Below are 23,491 nucleotides of genomic sequence, written 5' to 3' on the forward strand. Positions count from 1 at the left end.
CTTTTACCTGAGACAGATGAACAGACTTGCTCTTGCTTTCAGTTTAAAGAGCAAAAGTATAAGCCTTTGCAACAGTGTTGTAAAAATCTTCATGTACTACTGCACTGCCACCATTCTGTCACAGATCCTAGAAAGCACCCCTGCCCGGCCACCCACTAGGACTGCTGTGAGGGGAATCTGAGCTTCTGTGCTCTGGATTCCCAGGGTGTTTCAAGCTCCAGAAGTTTGAATGGAATCTAGCCACTACCCAAGTCTGTAGGTCCCTAGGCATGCTATTATTATCCAGCCAGCCAGGGTGTTGGTCTTTTTTGGGAGGGACCCAAGTGCTCTTCCTTACGTCGCTGCAGGTCTCCTAGCTGCTAATCTGTTCTTCACCAGCCAGTTGTCTGTTCCCTCCTCCTCCTCCACCAACCAGGGGAATCTCATTTAGGAAATTGGAGTTGTTCCTCTTCTGATATCAGCAGCAAGTAGGAAGAATTGGTTATTCCAATAATCAAAACGGAGGCAAAAGAGAGATTACTCCTTCTTCTTCAAGTACTTGCTCATATCGATTCCAATTAGGTGTGCGCATGCCGTGTGCACGTTCGTCGGAAGATTTTTAGCCTAGCAACACTCGGTGGGTCGGCTGGGTCACCTCCTGGAGTGGCACCATGATGGCGCCAGATATATACCCTGCCGACCCAACGGCCCTTCAGTTCCTTCTTACCGCCCGTGATGGTCATTGGAACTGTGGAGCGCGGCTTTCCTGATCTCCACTTCCCTAGCTTACTCGTTGTTCTTTACTGTTAATTGTGTTTATAGTTTGAGTTTTACAGTTGTAGTTAGTGTTAGTTGTTGTGTATATGTATAGTTAGTGTATTTAGTTGAGGGGGAATCGGGGATTAGCCCCTTTCCTCCACCCTGGAGCCAGGCTAATGCCAGGTCACCGGGATTCAAACCGTGCTCGGCTTGCCAAAAGCCGATACCAATAGGAATCTTCACGACTTCTGCCTCAAGTGCCTAGGGGAATCCCACCTTCCTGAAAAGTGCCGCATTTGTAAGTCATTTAAACCGAGGACGAAGAAGGAGCGGGACTTTCGACTGAAAGAGCTCCTCATGGAGGCGGCACTTAGCTTTGCAGCGTCAATACCGAGCACTCAACCGGCATCTGTGAGGAGCGCTCCTTTGGCTCTGGACCTCTCTGGTACCACGAAGAAGCCACGGCACCGACCCTCACCGGCACCGATGTCTGCTCAGCACTGCTCCCTGTCCCCGCAGCCCAGGAAGCAACACAATGCTCTGGCTGCTTCGGCACCACTCGCACCACAGAAGGAGCGCCCGTCGACGACGGATCACCCGGCACAGTCATCTGCTGCGGCACCGCCGAGTGCGGCACCGTTAATTCTGGTCCCACAGGGGCCATTGTGTCCGGTGCCCGAAAGCTCCCCGACTCATGCCGTGGTTGAGCTTGCTCCCCCATACACGCCGTGGACCTTCTCCACTGCACGGGAGTTGATCGCGATGACGGAGACCGTGCTGCCTCAACCCCCGGCACCGCTGGTGCGGGTCATCCAATCTATTGGCAAGCCTGCCTTGCTGAGGCTGCCCTCCGTGGGAGCTGCTGAGAGGCATCGTTCAAGATCTCGGTCCCACTGACAATCCCGGTTCCGATGCCGCTCGCAGTCCCAGCACCGCTCTCCATCGTGGTACCGGTCGCACTCGCGGCACCGCTCGTCCTCCCGTTCACCTGCCAGATACTCACGGTACCGATCTGACTCCCGGCACCGTTCACGGCACCGCGCATCTCGCAGCTGCTCCAGGCGAAGGGACTCGAGATCCCAGTCGACCTCCCGGCACCGCTTCGCTCGTAGGTCCCGGTCACCCTCGCGGTACCGCTTCCCAGTGCCGTCCCGGGGAAAGACCATCCGAGACATGGCTCCTTCTTAGGGTCTATCGGCACCACCTTGGCCGTTGAAACACACCTCAGTGTCATCACAGGCGGGTAGCATTTCCTATCCAAGGGATCGTGACTCGGATGTCCCCAGCCATATGTTTCCTGAGAGCCAGAGCCACGAGCAAAGATTCATCAGTGGTCTTTCTGGGCGTACCACCAAGCCCAAGGTGTTCCCTCAGTTGCACCACGGTCTGCCCCGTCACAACACCAGGCACCAGAGGCAACCGTAAGTCGCCCTCCCCCCCCATGGGTACAGATGAGGCTTTGGTACCAGCTGCAGACACCCAAGTCCCACCGGAGTCTGACGCGACTCCTCAAGAACCGGAGCCCCCACAGGACCCTCTTGTCTTTGGCCTCTCCTCTTCCGCCTCGCCAGACGAGGCTATGGGAGGAACATCCTCCTCCAGCCCTCCCCCAATTGACCTAAGGGCACATCAAGACCTCTTGAGACGAGTGGCGCAGAATATGAATCTGCAGGTGGAGGACGTCCCTGAAATAGAGGACCCTGTAGCGGACATCCTATCTGCAGACGCACCTACTAGAGTGGCCCTGCCGTTTATCCATACTATTCAAACAAACACGGACACCATTTGGCAATCCCCAGCCTCAGTCCCCACCACAGCCAAGGGAGTAGAGAGAAAATACACGGTACCCTCCAAGGGGTACGAGTATCTCTACATACACCCACCTGCTTGCTCCCTAGTAGTTCAATCGGTAAACGAGAGGGAGCGTCATGGCCAGCAAGCTCCTGCTCCCAAGGAGGCTAGGCGCATGGACCTCCTAGGCTGCAAAATATATTCGGCTGGGGGCCTTCAACTTAGGGTGGCAAACCAGCAAGCCCTCCTAAGTAGGTATAACGATAACACATGGTCCTTGGGGAAGTTTACGGAGCTTCTTCCCAGGAGTCCCGCCAGGAATTTAGGCCCTACTTGAGGAGGTAAGAAGGTGGCGAGAACCTCCCTCCAAGCTTCTCTGGACGCCACGGACTCTGCGGCCAGGACTCTGGTGTCAGGAGTGATGATAAGGCGTATCTCCTGGCTCCAAGTATCAGGCCTTCCTCCTGAATTACAACAAACTATTCAAGACTTGCCCTTTGAAGGCCAGGGGCTCTTCTCAGACAAGACTGATCCCAGATTACAAAGTCTGAAGGACAGTCGCGTAATAATGCACTCGCTGGGGATGCACACACCAGTGACCCAACGCAGGACCTTCCGGCCCCAGCCTCACCGTACTTACCCCTCGTCTAGGCCACGACAGGACTTCAGCAGAAGACGTGGCTGAGGGAATCGATGAAGGCAGTCTGGCCCCCGAGCGGGGCAAAATCAGGCCCCCCCCCAAACCACTGGCGGGGCCCAAACAGAACTTTCGATGGGACACTTGAAGACGGCCCACCAGTTGTTTTCTCGGATCCTTCTCCTCCCTTTTACAACCGCGTCTCCCATTTCCTTGCTGCGTGGTCCCACCTAACTTCGGATCGTTGGGTCCTGCGCACAGTGGAGTTGGGATACCACCTTCAGTTTGTTTCAGCCCCACCTTCCCACCCTCCCTCCTCGTTCCTCTTCAGGGCCCCCTCTCCGAGCAATTCCTCTTGCAAGAGGTCCAGTCGCTCCTAACCATTGGAGCCATAGAGGAGGTACCAAAAGACCTGAGGGGCAAGGGGTTTTATTCCTGATACTTCCTAATCCCCAAGGCAAAGGGAGGTCTACGACCAATTCTAGACCTGCGAGGACTCAACAAATTCATGATAAAGTTGAAGTTCCGCATGGTATCCCTGGGGACCATTAGCCCATCTTTGGGTCCTGGAGACTGGTACGCCTCCCTCGATATGAAGGACGCGTATTTCCACATCGCGATTTACCCACCATACAGACGGTACCTCCGTTTTGTGGTCAACCATCAATATTTTCAGTTTACGGTCCTTCCATTTGGCCTTTCTGCGGCTCTGCGAGTATTCACAAAATGCATGGCCGTAGTCGCCACCTCTCTCCGGCGTCGTCGGGTGCACATGTACCTGTATCTCGATGATTGGCTCATTCGAGGGACCTCCGAGTCACAGGTGAGACACCACCTGTACATCGTCAAAGACCTCTTCAGGAGCCTAGGCCTGATGATCAACATAGAGAAGTCTACTCTGATACCCATGCAGAGAATAGACTTCATCGGGACGATTCTGGACTCCACTCTGGCCAGAGCCTGCCTGCCGCAGCCTGGTTTTTAGGCGATGGCTACAATTATCCAAAGCCTCCAAACCTTCCGGACAACATCGGCTCGCGCTTGTCTCAGCCTACTTGATCACATGGCCGCCTGCACCTTTGTGACCAAACACGCCAGGCTACGCCTCCGTCCATTTCAAACGTGGCTTGCCTCGGTATACTGGCCAGGCCGAGAGAGCCTGGACTTGATCCTCACTGTTCCCCCGAATGTTTTAGGCTCTCTAACCTGGTGGCTGACTCCCACCCTAGTTTGTGCAGGGATGACATTACACCCACCGCAACCTTCGATGGCCCTAACCACGGACGCGTCATCTCTGGGTTGGGGTGACCACCTCGAGGGCCTCCGCACTCAAGGCCTGTGGTCAGCTCAAGAACTAACCTTACACATCAATGTGCGGGAGCGGAGGGCAGTTCGTCTAGCGTGCCAGGTGTTCTGAGAGCATCTCCAAGGCCGTTGTGTGTCCGTGAACACTGATACACAACACAATGGCTATGTTTTACATAAACAAGCAGGGCGGCGCACGCTCCTCCCTCCTTTGTCAGGAAGGCATTCAGCTCTGGGACTTTTGCATAGCCCACTCGCTCGATCTGGTAGCATCCTTTCTCCCAGGAGTTCAGAACACTCTGGCAGATCACCTCAGCAGATCCTTCCTGTCTCACGAGTGGTCAATTCGTCCGGACGTCATCCATTCTGTTTTCCGGAAGTGGGGTTCTCCCCACATAGACCTCTTCGCCTCTTGCGAGAACAGGAAATGCCATGTGTTCTGCTCCTTCCAGGGGCGCTCACCGGGCTCCCTCTCAGACTTATTCCCGATACCGTGGACCAACCGTCTACTCTGCGCCTTTCCACTGTTCCCGCTGGTCCACAGGGTCCTTCTCAAGCTCCGCAGGGACAATGCCCACCTGATCATGATCACTCCAGCGTGGCAGAGGCTGCTCTGGTATACCATGTTGTTCGACCTCTGTGGCAGACCCAATTCCCCTACCACTCTGGCCGGATCTCATAACTCAGGACTTCAGCAGACTTCACCATCCAGACCTACAGTCTCTTCACCTCACAGCATGGTTGCTGCGTGGTTAAGCTGGTCCGAGTTACGTTGCTCTGTCTCGGTCCAACAGGTACTCTTGGGCAGTAGGAAGCCTTCCACTAAGTTGACATATCTGGCCAAGTGGAAGCATTTCTCCTGCTGGTGCGCTCAACGTAACACTGTCCCCATGCAGGTACCAGTTCCTACTGTCCTGCACTACCTCTGGTCCCTGAAAGAACATGGCCTAGCGGTCTCTTCCATAAAAGTGCATCTGGCAGCCATCTCCGCCTCCCACCCGGGGGAGGACAGGCCATCAGTCTTCTCTCACCCCATGGTTTCGAGGTTCCTCAAGGGCTTGGAATGTTTGTACCTGCAGGTAAGACCCCTACCCCTACCTGGGACCTCAATCTGGTTCTAGCCAAGCTTATGGGTCCTCCTTTTGAACCGCTAGCCACCTGCTTGCTGCTGTACCTCTCCTGGAAGACGGCCTTCCTCGTCGCTATTACTTCAGCAAGGCGAGTATCCGAGCTTCGGGCCCTGACAGAGGACCCCCCATATACAATGTTTCATAAGGACAAGGTACAGCTGCGACCACACCCCGCCTTCCTCCCTAAGGTGGTGTCTGCCTTTCATGTCAATCAAGACATCTTCCTTCCCGTCTTCTTCCCAAAGCTGCACTCATCGCGTCGGTAACAACAGCTGCACTCTCTAGACGTCCGCAGGGCTCTTGCCTTTTTATATCGAAAAAACAAAACCCTTTCGAAAGTCACCTCAGCTCTTTGTAGCGGTGGCAGACCAGATGAAGGGCCTGCTGGTTTCCTCCCAGCGAATTTCATCTTGGGTGACATCTTGCATCCATGTCTGTTTTGATTTGGCTCATGTTCCGGCTAGCCACCCCACTGCCCATTCTACTCAGGCTCAAGCTTCATCTGCTGCCTTCCTATATTCTCATCCAGGAGATATGTCGGGCAGCTACCTGATCATCGATTCACACCTTTGCCTCACATTATGCATTGGTTCAACAGTCCAGGGATGATGCAGCTTTTGGCTCAGCAGTTTGCATTCTGCAACATCTCACTCCGACCCCACCGCCTAGATAAGGCTTGGGAATCACCTAATTGGAATCAATATGAGCAAGCACTTGAAGAAGAAAAGATGGTTATTCACCTTTGTAACTGTTGTTCTTCGAGATGTGTTGCTCATATCCATTCCAAACCCGCCCTCCTTCCCCTCTGTCGGAGTAGCCGGCAAGAAGGAACTGAAGGGCCATTGGGTCGGCAGGGGTATATATCTGGCGCCATAATGGCGCCATTCCAGGGGGTGACCCAGCCGACCCACTGAGTGTTGCTAGGGTATCATCTGACGAACATGTACGCAGTGCGTGCACACCTAATTGGAATGGATATGAGCAACACATCTCGAAGAACAACAGTTACAAAGGTGAGTAACCGTCTTTTTTCCCCCAAGACCCAAGATTTGTTTTACTTTGTCACTTGCTCTTTTGGCAAAGTAAGTGAATGATAGAACTGCACTTCATTCAGAGCGTTACCATAATCGGTAAAATTTCCAGAAACATAGGCCTATATTTCTAAATCCATACATAGGCACTTAAATAAGTGGCCTGACTTCAAATGTGCTAAGTACAGAGTAATTCTAATTAATCACTTAAGTGCCTAAATTTAGGCACCCATTTTTGAAAATGTCTGCCTTTTACTTTGTGTTTTTTTTTTTTTTTTTTAATGTATGTTAGTTCATTGTGAAGAACTCAGTGGAAGAAAATATGCTGAAAATCCAGAACAAGAAGAGGGAACTTGCAGCAGGAGCCTTTGCAGCTAAAAAGCTTACTGTAAGTGAAGTAAAACAAACCAAGATCAATGAAATTAAGACTCTGATTGATTTATAATTTTGTAAGAGGATAGGTCAATCATTCTTTCTGAATAAAGGATATAGTACTATATTTGATGTGGCATTAGTTTTTATGTGCACACACTCTGTGTGTTTATAATTATGCTGTTAAAGTACTTTGGCGGATAGAATATAGACTGTGAAATCAGCTGAAAAGAATAAAAATTGGTTTCACTATTTAAATGTTAATTAAATTCTGTAAATATTTTTGTAGTCATTAAACTTTTATAAAAAGTCATATTTCAAACATTACAGCATTTCTGCATACAAGTAGTTTATTTGAGAAGTGGACCAAAAATATCAAAACAGAATTATATAACTTATTTCACTGTGCATTTTTATTTGTAAATTTCTGACCTATTTCTAGAATGAAAATGAAAATTGTATTTTTCTGGCACTCTTTGAAAATATGACCATCTGTCCCCACCCCCCCGCCTCCCGAATAGAGACATTAAAAAATGTAAATAAAATGCAGACTAGAACATAAAACTTCCTTTTAACCAGTCAGGTCTTGTTCATTGTGCTTCAGGACTGATAGTTTATAGTAATTGCAAAACTAAAAATGTGTAACTCCTTGTGAAGACTAATATTTAATTATGGATTTATTTTCTGTCAGTCTGTATAGGTAGTTATAAAATATTTTATAAGTAAAACAGAGGAAGACACTTTTGTGTATAAAGTACAGTTGCAACAGGAAATGAATGCTCAAGAGTCTCCAGGATTTTATCAAAGTGAACTATTTTAACTGTAAATATAAAATACTTACATTTTAATATTTTCCTTCTGTTAAATAGAATTCAATTTAAGTGTATAAAAATTGTAATTCTATATGATTTTTTTTTTTGCGCTATGTGGGAAAGAACACATACATTCTAGTTTTGGCATTAGTACTATTGTATGTAACCAATCCATGTGTTTGGAGTTTGGAATATGCCACTATATATAGTTTTGCTGTATGCAGTATACAAGTATGTTGTGCATTTTTTGTAACCCCCACTTGGAAAATAACTACAATTTCCTTTTTAAGTGGTTAGAAACTTTATAATTTTTCCCCTCATCACTAAATACTTTTTTATATATATAAGTTGGAAGATGCCATGTGGAACACTGATCTGTCTAGAACTTGATTTACAGGGGAAGGAGCAATTTGATTAAAAATTACTCAAATGTTAGTTGAGAATCTATGGTTCTGTTCTTTCAAACTTAGTAAGTAGCACCAAAGAGCTGAGGTTGGGTATCACCTCTCCCACCTACCTCCTCCCAGTTGCCTCTGTCCCCAGACATGTGCTTCCTTACTGTTCCATTCTGCCCTCCAGTGTGATAACTGACACCTGGCTCAACTAGCATGGGCTCAGAATTGGAAGCAGGGAATTATGTGTCTGGGGAAATTCAAGAAGGGTTTCTAGTAACAGGGAAGTGGGTCAAAATTTGCTTTTGACATGTTCCTCTTTCCATTTACCATCAGCTGGTCAGTACTCTAGCTGTTAGTGCAAAATTGTAACTGCACAGCAACTGCACATCCAATGAGATTAGTTTTGGGTGAATAGTTTAAATTCTTAAAATTAAATATAAAGGGTAGGAGTTCCTATTCTGTACAGATATAAAATAACAGATTCATATCCATTATATTTATATTTTTCCTTCTGGTTTAATGGTCCTAACAGGAAGGGCTACTTAACATGACTGGATAATTCCATGGTGGTGGCAATATTTATTTAGTCTATTATCATAGTGCCCAAAGGCACTCAATCAAAATCAGGGTCCCGTTGTGCTAGGTGCTCCATAAATAGGTAGAAAAACATGATTCTTGCCCCAGCAGATTACAAATGTAATTTAAAACAAGATGCAACAAGTGTGTATGAGAAATAATAGTATGGAATGGGGAGGGAGGATGAAGCTAACTGGTAATTCACATTTACCTAGTTATTTGCATGAATTTACCTTCTACCTAGCTATTATCAGGTGATGACTTCATGCAGGTCTTACTGTACAAATATGTTTTAGGGAGAAGAGGATAGGACCTTCATGAATTAGGTTGGGGTAAACGTTTTATGCACAAAGGATGGAGGGGAAGAACTGTATGAGAGCATTACATAAGATAACACGTGCAGATAAGTTGGAAGGGCTTGGATGATGAGGACAAGATGCTTGAACTCTGTAAAATGGGGAGCCAGTTGAGGAACTCAAAGGAGTGATATGGTGAAGGCAGGCAAAAGCATGATCTTTAACAGCTTTGTTTTGAATGACTTGTATGGTTTAATATGGCTTGTATGGCTTAGGGAGAAGGTGGTTGAGGAGATGATGGCCTGGGTGAGAGTTTAAGCTGTGTGGTAAGAAAGAAAAGGCAAGATTTTAGAGATGTTATAGAGGAGGAACTGACAAGATTTGGATGCTGCCTTGATGTGTGGGGCAAGGCAGGGAGGAGTCATAGTAGCCAGTTCTACCACCGCCAGTAACAAGGCCTAAGAAAATAGCTTCAGCAGTGATGACTCTTAATGTCTGACTCTTAGTATTTGCCATTTAAATAGCTTGTATGGCCCCAGTCAGCCACAAGCAGGTATCCCATATGACCACTGTATAAACTCATGCATTAAACCTCATGCTGTAACAAATGTAGAGCAGGTGTATACAAGCAGGTCACCCGTATGCAGTTATGCCCCTTGGCAAATTAAGTTTTCCTTGATATCTTTGTGGATCCAATTAGTGTGGTTAGAAGTAGGAAATCATTTTTGCTTATGGATCAGAGGTGGGTTTAGCACTGAATCTTCCCTGCCTAACTTTCCTCCTCCCACTCCGAAGAAAACCTCACCAGGTTACACATCAACTGGTGCTATTGTATGCTCTTCTTGATCAGCCTTTTAACCTTTAATTTGTCCTGAGATATGTTGACCTAACAATGCTAAGGTAGAATTATGACTGTTCCGGACGTTAGATTATGAAATGACTAGTAGCCTCATTGGGTATGTCTACACAGCAACTAGACACCCATAACTGGCCTGTCCTAGCTGACTTGGGCTCGTGGGGCTTGGGCTGCAGGGCTGTTTCATTGCTGTCCAGACTCTGGGGCTTGGGCTAGATTCCGGCCTCTAGTACCATGTGTGGGTTGGGAGAGTCCTAGAGCTCAGGCTCCAGCCTAAGCCCGGAAGTCTACACAGCAATGAAACAGCCCCGCAGCCCAAGTGAGCTCAAGTTGGCTGGTGTGGGCTAGCCATAGATTTTTCTTTGCTGTGTAGACATGCTGGAGTGAAGCAGATTAAAATTAATTCTGGTGGCGGGGTGTTCAGTGGTTTTGCCCTTTATTGCTGCTCTTCAAGGGGGCAACATATATTCTTCTTCGAGTGATTGCTCATATCCATTCCAGTTAGGTGTGCGTGCGCTGCGTGCACGTTCGTCGGAAGACTTTTTACCCTAGCAACACTCGGTGGATTGGCTGGGCGCCCCTGAAGTGGTGCCCATATGGCACAGGATATATACTCCTGCCAACCCAGCCACCCCTCAGTTCCTTCTTACTGCCCGTGTCGGCCGTTGGAACAGTGGAGCGCGGCTTAGCTGACCTCCACTTCCCTAGCTACTTGTAGCTCTCTCGTTAATTATTGTGTACATAGTTGTAAACTTTTTATATAGTTATACTTAGTTTAATATAATTAAGAGGGGTTCGGGGATTAGCCCCTTCCCTGCACCCGGTGCCAGGGCGCATGCCCGGTTCACCGGGTTTCAAACCATGCTCGGCCTGTCGCAAGCCAATGCCGACAGGAGATCCACACGACTTTTGTCTGAAGTGCCTCGGGGAATCGCACCTGACAGCTAAGTGTCACATTTGCAAGGCTTTCAAGCCACGAACAAAAAAGGAGCGGGACTTCAGACTTAAACAGGTCCTCATGGAGGTGGCTCTCACCCCTCCGCCTTCGGCGCCGAGCACCGGTCAATCGGCGGGCAGAAGCACCTCCTCGGCACTGGACCGCGCCAGTACTGCCAAGGGCCTCTTGGCACCGGCCGGCGCCGGCACTGAAGTCGGCTCCACACCGCTCCCTCTCCCTGAGGTTGAGAAAGACTAAGACTCCTGCTGCTTCTGTGCCGCCTGCACTGCAGCCAGAGAGCTCGTCTAAGTTGGATCGCTTGGTGCCGACACTCGCCGCGGCACCGACAACATCGGCACCGTCGATTCCGGTCCCACAAGGACCATTGAGTCCAGCGCCTGTTAGCTCCCCGGTGCGAGCCGCGGTAGAGCTTACTATCCCATCCACGCCGGAGACGTTCTCAACGGCGAGTGATCTGATTGCCATGACAGAGCCGACGCTGCCTCTACCCCCGGTGCAGGTAATACAGTCTATAGGCAAGCCGGCCTTGATAAGACCACCTTCTGTCGGCACAGCGGACGTTCTAGGTCCCGACGGTGCTCCCGCTCCTGACGCCGCTTGCAGTCCCGGCACCATTCTCCTCGGTACCGGTCACACTTGCGGCACTAGTCGGCATCCCGTTTGCTGGCCCGCTACTCTCGTCACCTTTCCAACTCCTGGCACCGAGACTCCCATAGCTGCTCCCAATGTCGAGCCTCAAGATCTCGGTCGACCTCCCGGCACCGCTCCGGTCGCAGGTCCAGATCTCGTTCCCGGTACCGGTATGCTTCCCAGTACTGGTCTCCAGTGCCGAGTTGAGCAAGGTCCGCTAGAGACAGAAACTCTGCCCAGGGCTTCTCCGCTCCTCCATGGCCATCCAGACACACTTCAGTGTCGTCCCATGCGGACAACTCTTATGCTCAGGATTGCGATTCTGATGTGCCCACCGGAGTCTTTCAAGAGGCCCAGATCCAGGACCAAGGCCCACATCAGTGGTCCTTCTGGACACCTTGGGCGTACCACCAGGCCCAAGGTGCTCCAGTAGTTCCATCTCGCTCTGCCCCATCAGAGCACCGAGTGCCAGAGGCTACAGCTAGCCGTCCCCCTCCGGGTGGTATGGAGGAAGCACCAGTCCACTCACCGGTCTCCCTGGTCCCACTGGAGCAGGAGGCTGCCCAAGAGCAACAGGCCACACAGGACCCACTCGTTCCTGGCATTTCCTCTTCCTCTTCTCCAGATGAGGCGGTGGCAGGAACATCCTCCTCGGGCCCTCCTCCAATCGACCTGAGAGCCCATCAGGACCTCCTCAGGAGGGTAGCACTCAATATGAACCTCCAGGTGGAGGAGGTCCCAGAGGTAGAGGACCTGGTAGTGTGCATTCTGTCGGCAGGTACCCCCACCAGATTGGCTCTACCATTTATCCGGACCATCCGAGCCAATGCCGACACTATATGGCAATCTCCAGCCTCTATCCCTCCTGCGGCCAGGAGAGTCGAGTAAATACATGGTACCCTCTAGGGGGTACAAGTATTTGTATGTCCATCCTCCTCCCTGCTCACTAGTTGTTTGGTCCGTTAATGAGAGGGAGTGCCATGGCCAACAGGCGCCAGCCCCGAAGTGGAAAGAGGCTAGGCGAATGGACCTGCTCGGCCGCAAAGTGTACTCAGCAGGCGCCCTACAGCTCTGGGTGGCAAATCAACAAGCCCTGCTCAGCCGCTATAATTACACCACCTGGGCGGAGGTGGGTAGGTTTACGGAGCTACTCCCTCAAGACTCCCGCCAAGAGTTCGCTGCCTTCTTGGAGGAAGGGAAAAAGGTAGCCAGAACTTCCCTCCAGGCCTCGCTAGATGCAGCCGACTCAGCAGCCAGGACTCTGGTCTCGGGTGTTGCCATGAGACGCATCTCATGGCTGCAGGTTTCCAACCTCCCACCGGAGCTGCAGTATACTGTCCAGGACTTGCCGTTTGATGGTAAAGGTCTTTTCTCGGAAAAGACTGACCCTAGACTGCAAAGCCTGAAGGACAATAGGGTCATAACGCATTCTCTAGGAATGCATACGCTGGTGACCCAACGCAGGCCTTTCCGTCCCCAGCCTCTCACCGCCCGTACTTTGTGCCTAGACACAGACAAAACTTTGGGAGGCGGCGTGGACGAGGTGGGTGTAGACGCCCGTCAGGACCCTAAGGGGGCCAAAACCAAGGTCCCCCGAAACAACCAGCGGGGCCAAAGTCCAACTTTTGAAGGTGCGCCCGAGGACAGCGTTACAGGCCAGGATCCTTTTCCTCCCTTCTCCAACTGTCTCTCCTACTTCCTCCCGGCGTGGTCCCAGTTAACCTCAGATCTCTGGATCCTATGCACGGTGGAATATGGATATCACCTCCAATTTGTTTCAGCCCCGCCCTCCCACCCTGTCCCTCTTCAGGGACCCCTCTCATGAGCAATTCTTCTTGCAAGAGGTGTGGATGCTCCTCGCCATGGGAGCAATAGAGGAGGTAAGAAAGGACAAAAAGGGCAAGGGGTTTTACTCCCATTATTTCCTAATCCCCAAGTCAAAGGGAGGTCTCAGACCTATCCTAGACCTGCGAGGACTCAAGTTTATGATAAAGTTGAAGTTCCACATGGTATCCCTGGGGACCATTATCCCGTCCTTGGATCCTGGAGACTGGTATGCTGCCCTCGATATGAAGGACGCGTACTTTCACATCACCATTTTTCCTCCGCACAGGAGGTACCTTCGCTTCATAGCCGACCATCAGCACTTCCAGTTTACGGTCCCGCCCTTTGGCCTTTCTGCGGCCCCAAGGGTATTTACAAAGTGTATGGCCGTAGTCGCCGCATATCTCTGCTGACGTTGGATGCGCGTTTTTCCGTATCTGGACGATTGGCTCATCCGAGGAGCCTCTGAGACACAAGTCACCCAGCATGTGGGCATTGTCAAGGACCTATTCACACATCTAGGCCTGATGATGAATATGGAGAAATCCACTCTGGTTCCCACGCAGAAGTTAGATTTCATAGGAGCTACCCTGGACTCCAATCTAGCCAAGGTCTACTTACCACAGCCGCGGTTTCAGGCAATGGCAACAATCATCCGAGGTCTACAGAACTCCCTGACGACCTAAGCTCGCACTTGTCTCAGTCTCCTAGGTCACATGGCTGCCTGCTCAACTCGGTATACTGCCCGGGCAGGGACCCAATAGACATGATAGTCACCGTTCCCCCGAGCACTCTAGGCTCCCTAGACTGGTGGCTGACTCCCTCCCTGGTGTGTGCAGGGCTGCTGTTCCATCCACCCCAACCCTCAGTGTCCCTGATGACAGATGCGTCATCCCTCGGCTGGGGTGCTCACCTCGGACGCCTTCATACTCAAGGCCTCTGGTCATCTCAGGAACTGGCGCTACACATAAATGTCCGAGAGCTGAAAGCAGTCCGCCTGCCGTGCCAGGCGTTCCAGCAACATTTACAAGGCCTTTGTTTCTCAGTGTTTACAGACAACACAACGGCCATGTATTACATAAACAAACAGGGAGGGACTTGATCTTCCCCCCTTTGTCAGGAGACCATCCGACTCTGGGACTCTTGCATAGCCCACTCGATAGACCTGGTAGCGTCCTTTCTCCCAGGGGTTTGGAACACTCTGGGGGAACAACCGAGCAGGTCCTTCCTGTGCCACGAGTGGTCGATACGCTCGCATGTTATTCATTTGGTTTTCCAGAAGTGGGGATTTCCCCACATAGACCTGTTCGCTTCCCGCGCAAACAGGAAATGCCAGATGTTCTGCTCCTTCCGGGGTCTCTCACCAGGATCGATCTCGGCCGCATTCCTAATGCCGTGGAAGAACCAGCTGCTCTATGCCTTCCCACCGTTCCCGCTGGTTCACAAGGTCCTGCTAAAACTCCACAGGGACAGAGTGCACCTAATCATGATCACTCCAGCATGGCCCAGGCAACACTGGTACACCATGCTGCTCGACCTGTCGATAGCCAACCCAGTTACCCTGCCACTCCACCCAGACCTCATAACTCAGGACCACGGCAGTCTTCGCCACCCAGACCTGCAGGCCCTTCACCTCACGGCATGGCTGCTGCGTGGCTAAACCAGTCAGAGTTGCGTTGCTCTGCTTCAGTACAAGAAGTACTCCTGGGTAGCAGGAAGCCTTCCACTCAGTCAACGTATTTGGCCAAGTGGAAGCGTTTCTCCTGCTGGTGCGGAACGCAGAATGTTACTCCCACTGAGGTCTCAATCCCTACCATCTTGGACTACCTCTGGTCTCTTAAGCAGCAGGGCCCGGCGGTATCTTCATTGAGGGTACACTTGGCGGCCATCTCTACCTTCCACCCAGGGGAGAGTGGCCACTCCGTGTTCTCGCACCCTATAGTTACTAGATTTCTCAAGGGCCTGGAACGCCTATATCCCCAAGTACGCCGCCTTGCCCCTACCTGGGACCTCAACCTAGTCTTAAACAGACTTTATGTCTCCACCATTCGAGCTGTTGGCAACTTGCTCACTGCTATACCTGTCCTGGAAGACAGTTTTCCTCGTAGCCATTACATCGGCCAGACGAGTCTCCTAGCTTCGAGCGTTCACTTTGGACCCACTGTTATACTGTCTTTCACAAGGACAAGGTGCAGTTGCGACCACACTCAGCGTTCCTCCCTGAAGTGGTATCGGCCTTCCATACCAATCAGGACATCTTCCTTCGGTCTTCTTCCCGAAGCCGCACTCATCTCAACGGGAACAACAATTGCACTCCCTAGATGTCCGTAGGGCGCTTGCATTTTATATCGAATGGACAAAGCCCTTTTGTAAATCGCCCCAACTCTTCGTTGCAGTGGCTGACCAAATGAAGGGCCTACTTGTCTCCTCCCAGAGGATCTCCTCTTGGGTGACAGCGTGCATCCACACTTGCTATGACTTGTCTCATGTTCCCTCCGACCATCTCACCGCACATTCTACCAGGCTCAGGCTTCATCTGCTGCCTTCCTGGCTCGTGTAGGAAGGCCCAATCCAGGAAATACATCGCGCGGCTACCTGGTCCTCGGTCCACACCTTTGCTTCGCATTATGCTCTGGTTCAACAGTCTAGAGATGATGCAGCCTTTGGCTCAGCAGTTTTGCATTCTGCCACATCTCACTCTGACCCCACCGCCTAGGTAAGGCTTGGGAATCACCTAACTGGAATGGATATGAGCAATCACTCGAAGAAGAAAAGACGGTTACTCACCTTTGTAACTGTTGTTCTTCAAAATGTGTTGCTCATATCCATTCCAAACCCGCCCTCCTTCCCCACTGTCGGAGGAGCCGGCAAGAAGGGAACTGAGGGGTGGCTGGGTTGGCAGGGGTATATATCCGGTGCCATAGCGGCGTCACTCCAGGGGGCGCCCAGCCGACTGACTGAGTGTTGCTAGGGTAAAAAGTCTTCCGACGAACATGCATGCAGCGCGCGCACACCTAACTGGAATGGATATGAGCAACACATCTCGAAGAACAACAGTTACAAATGTGAGTAACTGTCTTTTTTGTAGTGACTAAAATCTGCAGTTTAGCCGTAGGCCTCTGCCTTCCTTCTGAACCTGCTAATTCATCATCAGCTGCTACTGCTCTGATGCTGAAGGATTGAAACCACAGGTCTAGCCCTAGGAAGGATACATTGATTATATCAGTATTGCCTAAACCGAGCTGGGAAATAGCATGTCCCAGAGATATGAATGGGGTGTCAGGCTGGAGCAAACCTACAAGTCACTGATTTGCCCCCTTACCCAAAAGTCAAGAACAGTAGTTTAATAAATCTAAAACGACTAGATATTTAGATAAATAAAAACATCTGTTATATTAGGCACAACTACAATGAAGCTTAATCCTCAGACTTTGTAACAAAATCTGCTCACAAACTGACATTCAAATCTCTTTGTGATAAACCATTGCTGGGTTAGGTACATGACGGGGAATTTTGCCCTTCCTCTTAAAAATCCAGTACCGTACTGCTCACTGTTGAAGATGAGATGCTAGGCACTCTCATCCCTTTAGTCTAATGCAGAATGGCATTTCTCTGGAACCCAAAAAAGTATTTGATTCTGAAGTGATTGTGCTTTTACCACATGCTGCACAACGAAGGCAGCTTTTAGTAGAAATAATTTAGGGATACAGATGGCTTCAAAAAGGCTACTTTAAGTAATTTGCCTGTAATCTACCTGACCCTTATACCATAGGTGGATATGAAATTTTGTCTGCTACTTCTACTCCAGTTGAGCATGTCTTCTTCATAGTACCACCGGTTCATTTTGAATATGGCTACCTAATATTAACTTTAATCTATTGTGCTGCTTGTTTTGAGCAAAGTGTCATGGGAGTGGGGGAGAGTAAATTATGGCGAGACTTGTTCCACCCTCGTCTTGATCCAGTTCTGCCTCCCAATTGACACCTCCATGTTGCAGCATGAATTTACTTCTCCACTCTACTGAAGTGTTCCGATACAATGATGCTGGGAAACTTTATAAACCACCCGTGGAAGATCTCACCTACGTCTTCGTATATTGCTTGGGAAAAGAGAATGGTTAAAGCTCAGGATGAAGGTTTTCTTTTTGGGCCTGTATTTCCTTCAGTATATCTAGCTAAGATAGCCAACCACAATTAAGACAAGTACCTGTGTGTTGAGTTGGCTTCCCACTTATAAAGGGGGCTGAGCAATGAAAGACTAGGGGATTGATTCGGGGGAATGGGTTCTAAGTGGCTATCCCTCTTGGGGGGGATGTAACAATGTGCTTCAGTCTTTGCTCTTAAAATGAGATTTGGGACTACTAAATTTTCCATTGGAAGTGCCCCTGGATTCCAAGAAATGAGTAATGGAGCTTTTGTCTGATTCTGGAAGAAAGTGTATCAGTAATTCATAGGGGAAAAACTGGAGTGCAAATTTTGGCAACATTAAATACCAATTTAAAATACCCCTTGGCAGGGGCTTCTCCGTCTGTTAGTTACTCCTGAGGGCATTTTGTGCCAAAAACTTAATTCTGTGCACAATATTTTAAAATTCTGCATTTTGTCAAATAAATGTGGTGGCTCCAGCATGGCACTGGGGAGCATAGGCCACTGGCTGCACAGAGATGGGAGATCACGGTGCAGCTCCTTCCTGGGACACGGACTCAGCGGTGAGGCTGCACCCATCCCTAACACAGTGCAAGGACCAGGCCTGCCCCTCCGAACCAGGTGAACCAGATGTGGGCATGCTGGCTCAGGAAGGTAGGATCCAAGTATAGAGGGGCTTAGTATTGGGAAACCAGGTGTGGGTTGATGGGGTTCTGTGTGGGGAAATCTGGGTGTGGGTGGCTCAGTGGGGGATCTGGCTGCCCAGGGGCTTGTTGGGGAGAGAGGTTCTGGGTGCAATGGTAATAGGATTCTGCAGGGGGGTCCAGGTGAAGGTGGTTGGGGCTCAGTAGTGGGTGGGGTGGATATGGGGGGGGGTCTAGGTGGGTAGAGCTTGGGAGAGTCCAGATGCTGGGGGAGTGGCGGGGGGATCCAGGAGCAGCAGGTGAGGGCTTGGTAGGGTGGGGATCCAGGTACAGATGGCTCGTTGGAGTGGTCCCAGTGTAAGGGGAGTGGGGTTCATTGGGGGGCGGTTCTGGGTGCAGGGGGGTGAGGCTCAATGGGAGGGTCTGAGTATGAGGGGGTCTGGATGCACAGAAGTTGGGTGGATTGGTAAACAGCTGCCCGCACAGTGATCCTGCTTCCTACAGCTGGGGTAGAAATCGGGGGGTGGGTCTGACCCAGTCCTGGATACTGTGCAGGGGAAGAGGAAGTCCCATACTCCCCAGTCCAGCTGGGACTAGCAGCTGAACCTGGCACAGGGTAGGAGCCACCAGATGGGTCTTTTCCAGTCCCATCCCTACCCTCCAGTGATTTACCTCTCTGCTGGCTGCCCTGGGCACCCAAACATACTGCTGGGCAGTCTCATGACTGCTCTTCCCTTTGCTTCCTCTGTCAAAGAGTCATTTTTGTGCAGGGAAACCAAGAAAGCTGCAGGGGACACAAATTCTGTGCATGTGCAGAATTTCCCCAAAGTATGTTAGTGCTCTCTCCACCATGTTACAGCTGTTCTAGCATAAACAGTTCAAATATTGTGCTTTATAAAAGCAGTTACTCTAGCATGTGGAGCCTTACTGCTTGAGTCACTGACCATATCCAAGGAAGGCTGAGATTCTTGGGGCACTAATGTTATGCACTAGTAATCTTTTCATCTTTGATTGCACTTTTATGTCAGGCACATGAAAACTAAACTAGTATATGCTGATAATGCAGAAGCAGTACTAACCTACAGCATGGATCAATAAAATTTATTAGCAAAAGTAGCATATGTTCTGCAAAGATATCACTTGGGAAAGAGGTGTGCATATGTTAATCTAAGAGCAGGGGAGATTCAGATGCATGAAAACATGCAAGAGAGTGCACAGAGGTGTTATCTTTTTTTCTGTTGCTATGGTGAACCATTCACTTCAGCATTAGAATATGACAGGAAGATTTAATATTGCATGGTCAAATTCAAACTTTGGAAAATACTGTGAAAATGATCACTGTACATATTGGTCAACTTATACTACCGCAGTTAAGCTTTGTTCAGCTTTTACACTGTTTCTTGTCATGTGTTGCCATAATTCTGCTCTCATCTATACCTTACACCTTAATCTCACTGCAGAAATTGAAGTAGAGATAGGAAGGGTGTAACTTTAGTAACACCCAAAAGATCAAAGTAGTGGGAATAGGTATTTTCTTCTTCTTTCTGCAGTTTGGAAATATTTAATGAACCAGCAGAGGATGGGAATGTAGCTGTCTGCTCACATGGTGTGGTTGGTCAAACCATGGTAGTCTCTGCCTAGTTGAGATAAAAGTTTGTAGCACATGTCAATTTTGAATGACCTTCCCCTACTTTTAAAGAATTGAAAATGTTTTATTGGCATGTTGTATAGAATTTAAGCTCTAAGTGCTAAATAATTATGGCTTTCTTCCAAGGCTGGCCCAATAGACCTTTTAAGTTTCACTGAACTATGATAACTATGGATTGAAGGAGTTGCAGTCTACAGCAACGGTAGCGGATGCTTGTAAGTTCTGAGATCAAACTAGCTCATACCTAACAAATTTTCAAACTATTCTACTGAACTGACTGCATCTTCTATCAGGTACAAATGGAAGCAATTAAACAGACTGTTTCTGCTCCCCGGCTCTCGAGCAGTGATGTATAGCCTTTCTGCTTAATAAAACATTTACTTAAAACAGTTGTAGCTACTAAATATTTTTCAGGGAAGAATCTCCCCTAAAATTAGAACTCCCGTGTTAGCTTTTAGGCCAAAAGCTTCATTAGTTGTCAAGTTGGAAACACCACACTTTAAACTCTCATTAAAAGATGAGGTCCTTTAAACTGTTAATTCAGTAGTATGGTTCCATGGACAATCTTAATTCTGATTGTATATCCTCCACCTAACAGTGTTAGGGATATTTTTTTTCTCTCTCAAACAGTGGAAACACTTAACAGAAAGTGGCTGCTGTCTTTTCTGTGGAAAACAAGTGAAGCCTCACATTTCTTAGCACATGTGATATTGAGATCTACAGTAAATGTAGCATGAACACAGCTATAGAAGTGAGAGTGCAGCTCTTGGTTAACTCCTTTGGAAGGAAAAACACCTTGCCCTCAGTGAGTTGGATGCCTAAGGAATGCTGAGATTAATTTATATCATGTTCATTTTAACTGGCAGTTTCCTTATACTGAAAAATTAAATTAAAATGCATACAGTCTGCTCAGATATCTAGCCCTTGTTTTTCAGAGGATATGGGAAATCTTTCCTTACTAAACATCTAGATGCTTTTCTACAGACCTTCATATACCACTAGGGCCCAAACCAGACTGCCATTAAAAAGGGAACATAGTACTATGTCATAAAGCACTGGCTGAGTTTTAAGTCATTTCAGATTCATGTAATGAAAGCTATATAAACAGTCTTGGTAGAGAGTGTTCTATTTAAAAGCAGACCAATTGCTGTAGCTACTGTGCACTCATAGTTGCACAGTAACAAACATGCTACCACAAGCTGTATGCACAGGCCCAGTATGTCAGTATTGCGGTATTCAGGCAGTAAATAAACTGGTGTGCAGAGATGGATGCTGTTGCAATACTACTGATTGTGTGCCTCCATGGAAGATCCTCTGGAGGACTGTTTACTGGTAGTAGGGGATTGGTGGTAATGTTGTTAGTCCTGCTACATACAATGGTGAACTCCACGCTTACTAGTCCTGCTAAGTAGGATGTTAAACTCAGAACTAGCAGCTGGAACCCTGTCAATAGTTATTAGCATAGACTCTTCACTACATCTTGAGTAAGATAACATGCCCCTTTAAACATGTGCACAGGTAATATTAGAGCAGTGATCAGGCACTAGCATAGTAGGATGAATTGGTAACTGCAAATTAATGCCATTGGTTGCATCCAAAGATACAGGCTGATATGGACTAGCTGAAGGGTAGGCAATGGAAAGTTCTGGGAGTGATGGTTAAACCCTTGAACCTTCAGAATGAGTGTGATTCTTTTATCACAGATGTAGAATATCCTCCTCACCCTACCCCTGCTACACACTTCATGAAGCTGGTATGTATTTGGAGCTATACTAGACTTTATTGCAGTGCCTGTGCTCCTGCCACGTACTGCCTCACCTCGTTGCCTTAATATTCAGGCCAGCAACTAACAATGGAGTAGGTGAGGAGGCAAGCCACAGTACCTTGTCTTACTCCATGCATGATTCTCATGTAGCCCTTCTTCCCCATCGGAAGTACATTAAGTACTAGGGTGCTATGCTGGAACCTGGTGTATTGGACTTTTAAGCCACGGGTTTGCTCAAGGCAGAGATGTCAACTTCTACTGAAAGTGTTCCTCAGAGCACCCTTTAAGGTCGCTGTAGGATTAGAGAGATTTTCTTTTTTGAAAGCTGGGGAGTAAACCTTTCTAGTCTCTCCCAGCTGCTGTATGCTAGATTGCTTATTTGTCCCCCAGCAGGCAGACCTCCTGTATGTTCCATCTCCTTGAAGCACTTTTGGTTGATCTTTAAGGGATAAGATCCTCTGGATCTCAGGTCTGCTTAGCTGACTAGCTTGTTTCAAGAGGTACTCCCTACAGGACTCCTCTGCTCCTAGTCTGATGAGCAGAAAAGTGAGTGTCTTTACTCATCACTATCTCTCTATCCAATGGCAACTACACCAGATAGTTTCCAGGTAGCACATAACTAGGGAGCTTGCCCCAAGCAGCTGGCTAGTGGACTCACTTTTTTTGGAACACTCTTCCAGTGTCCCCAGAATAAAGATGTCCATTACGTTGTAGGCTCATAGAATAGCTTGTGAATTTAAGATTTGGAATAGGTGTATCACTAACCTTAGTTTGTTTTTTCTTAAAATTACTGCAGTAGTCTCCCATCTCTAACAGTCAGAACTTTGAAACCACTGCAGATTTCTCCAATATTTTACTAGGAATGGCTCAAGATTATGAGGTAGGGAAGCCAGAAATGCATCATGAGTTTATTTTGCAATGAGTGCAATATTACAGGTAAACTCAGTTTTACTAGTCCTATAGTATACAGACCTAAAAGACATTCTACCATGCGGTATGTATTGTACATAAAAACCTGGTTAAGATCTTCAGTGTGAGACTAATACCGTAAAGCAGTGCCCTTGCTGTTAGAAGTTGTATCAAGTTTGCATGTATGCTAATAGTTTAGTACTAACATTTACAGTAAGGCAGTGTTGCAAACACTTCAACTTCTAAACAATACCAAAAAATATAGGGTCTCCTATATAAGATAGCAAGCAAAAGGAGTAACGCCATTCATCTTTTAAGAGGTAAAGCACAGCCCTACAGGTTTAAAGGAATAAGTGTCAAACCAGTTTAGTGCCCTGTTCCCCAGTTTTTTGTTTTGTTTTTTTTTAAATAGGCATATCCAGCAGTCTTACTTAAAAGGGAAGACTTCATGATTGTGCAGGTACAGCCAGCACAAGGATTTCTACTTTATAGCTTTTGCTCAGTTCTCACCTGTAGTACTGCAAAGATCTTCAGCCTGATGAGTTTTATCAAGTTACTAGGCAAGCTTAACTGACCATATTCAACACTGTCCTAGCTGCGATAGCTCTGGAACAAGTCCTTGTATCTCTGTGAACATTGGCAATAGAAGTGCTTCTATTGGAGGTAAGTGTCAAGTTTTTTCTTTATATTGTCAAAGGAGTCTGCTCCCATGTAGTCAGCCTGGCCTTGCTCCCACCTCTCCTTCCGTTCTTCTGAAGATTCAGCTGGTGGGGGAGATGGTGGCGAAGTTGGTGCTGCTGCTGAAAGTGACATGTGGGACACTGCTTCTGTAACCTCTTCCTGGAAGGAGAGCATAGTAAGTAGACTGTATAAGAGTTATAGGACCTATTTCTAAGCAAGCAATAGAGGGTAGGAGAACCAATGAGATGTTCTCATGCAAAGCAGCAAGCACAGTTAGGGGAAAAAAAAAAAGCAGGGTTATACAACTTTCCTAGCCAAAAAGAAGAATGAACAAATTGAGGAGTCAAT

General features: G+C 48.4%; 2 protein-coding genes across 11 annotated transcripts in view; one reads left to right on the top strand and one right to left on the bottom strand.

Annotated features, from left to right (window-relative positions):
• Positions 1-23,491, top strand: part of HLTF (helicase like transcription factor) — a 139,166-nt gene that overhangs the window by 44,030 nt on the left and 71,645 nt on the right. For 7 of the 9 annotated variants that reach the window (XR_004001977.1, XR_004001978.1, XR_004001979.1 and 4 more), the window contains one exon: positions 6,925-7,020. Coding sequence is in view for 5 of the 9 variants with exons in the window: in XM_030575346.1 (XP_030431206.1) it covers positions 6,925-7,020 (96 nt within the window). In the remaining 4 variants the exon portion in view is untranslated. Of the gene's footprint in view, positions 1-6,924; positions 7,132-17,976; positions 18,268-23,491 lie in introns of those variants that run through there. The other 2 variants (XM_030575343.1, XM_030575344.1) reach the window with 2 other exon arrangements.
• Positions 19,223-23,491, bottom strand: part of GYG1 (glycogenin 1) — a 29,886-nt gene continuing 25,617 nt past the window's right edge. For both annotated transcript variants that reach the window (XM_030575355.1, XM_030575356.1), the window contains one exon: positions 19,223-23,302. In XM_030575355.1, the coding sequence (XP_030431215.1) occupies positions 23,117-23,302 (186 nt within the window). In that variant the 3' untranslated portion in view covers positions 19,223-23,116. The remainder of the gene's footprint in view (positions 23,303-23,491) is intronic.

The sequence above is a fragment of the Gopherus evgoodei genome, chromosome 9, assembly GCF_007399415.2.
Source record: "Gopherus evgoodei ecotype Sinaloan lineage chromosome 9, rGopEvg1_v1.p, whole genome shotgun sequence".
In the NCBI taxonomy this organism is placed as follows: domain Eukaryota; kingdom Metazoa; phylum Chordata; order Testudines; family Testudinidae; genus Gopherus; species Gopherus evgoodei.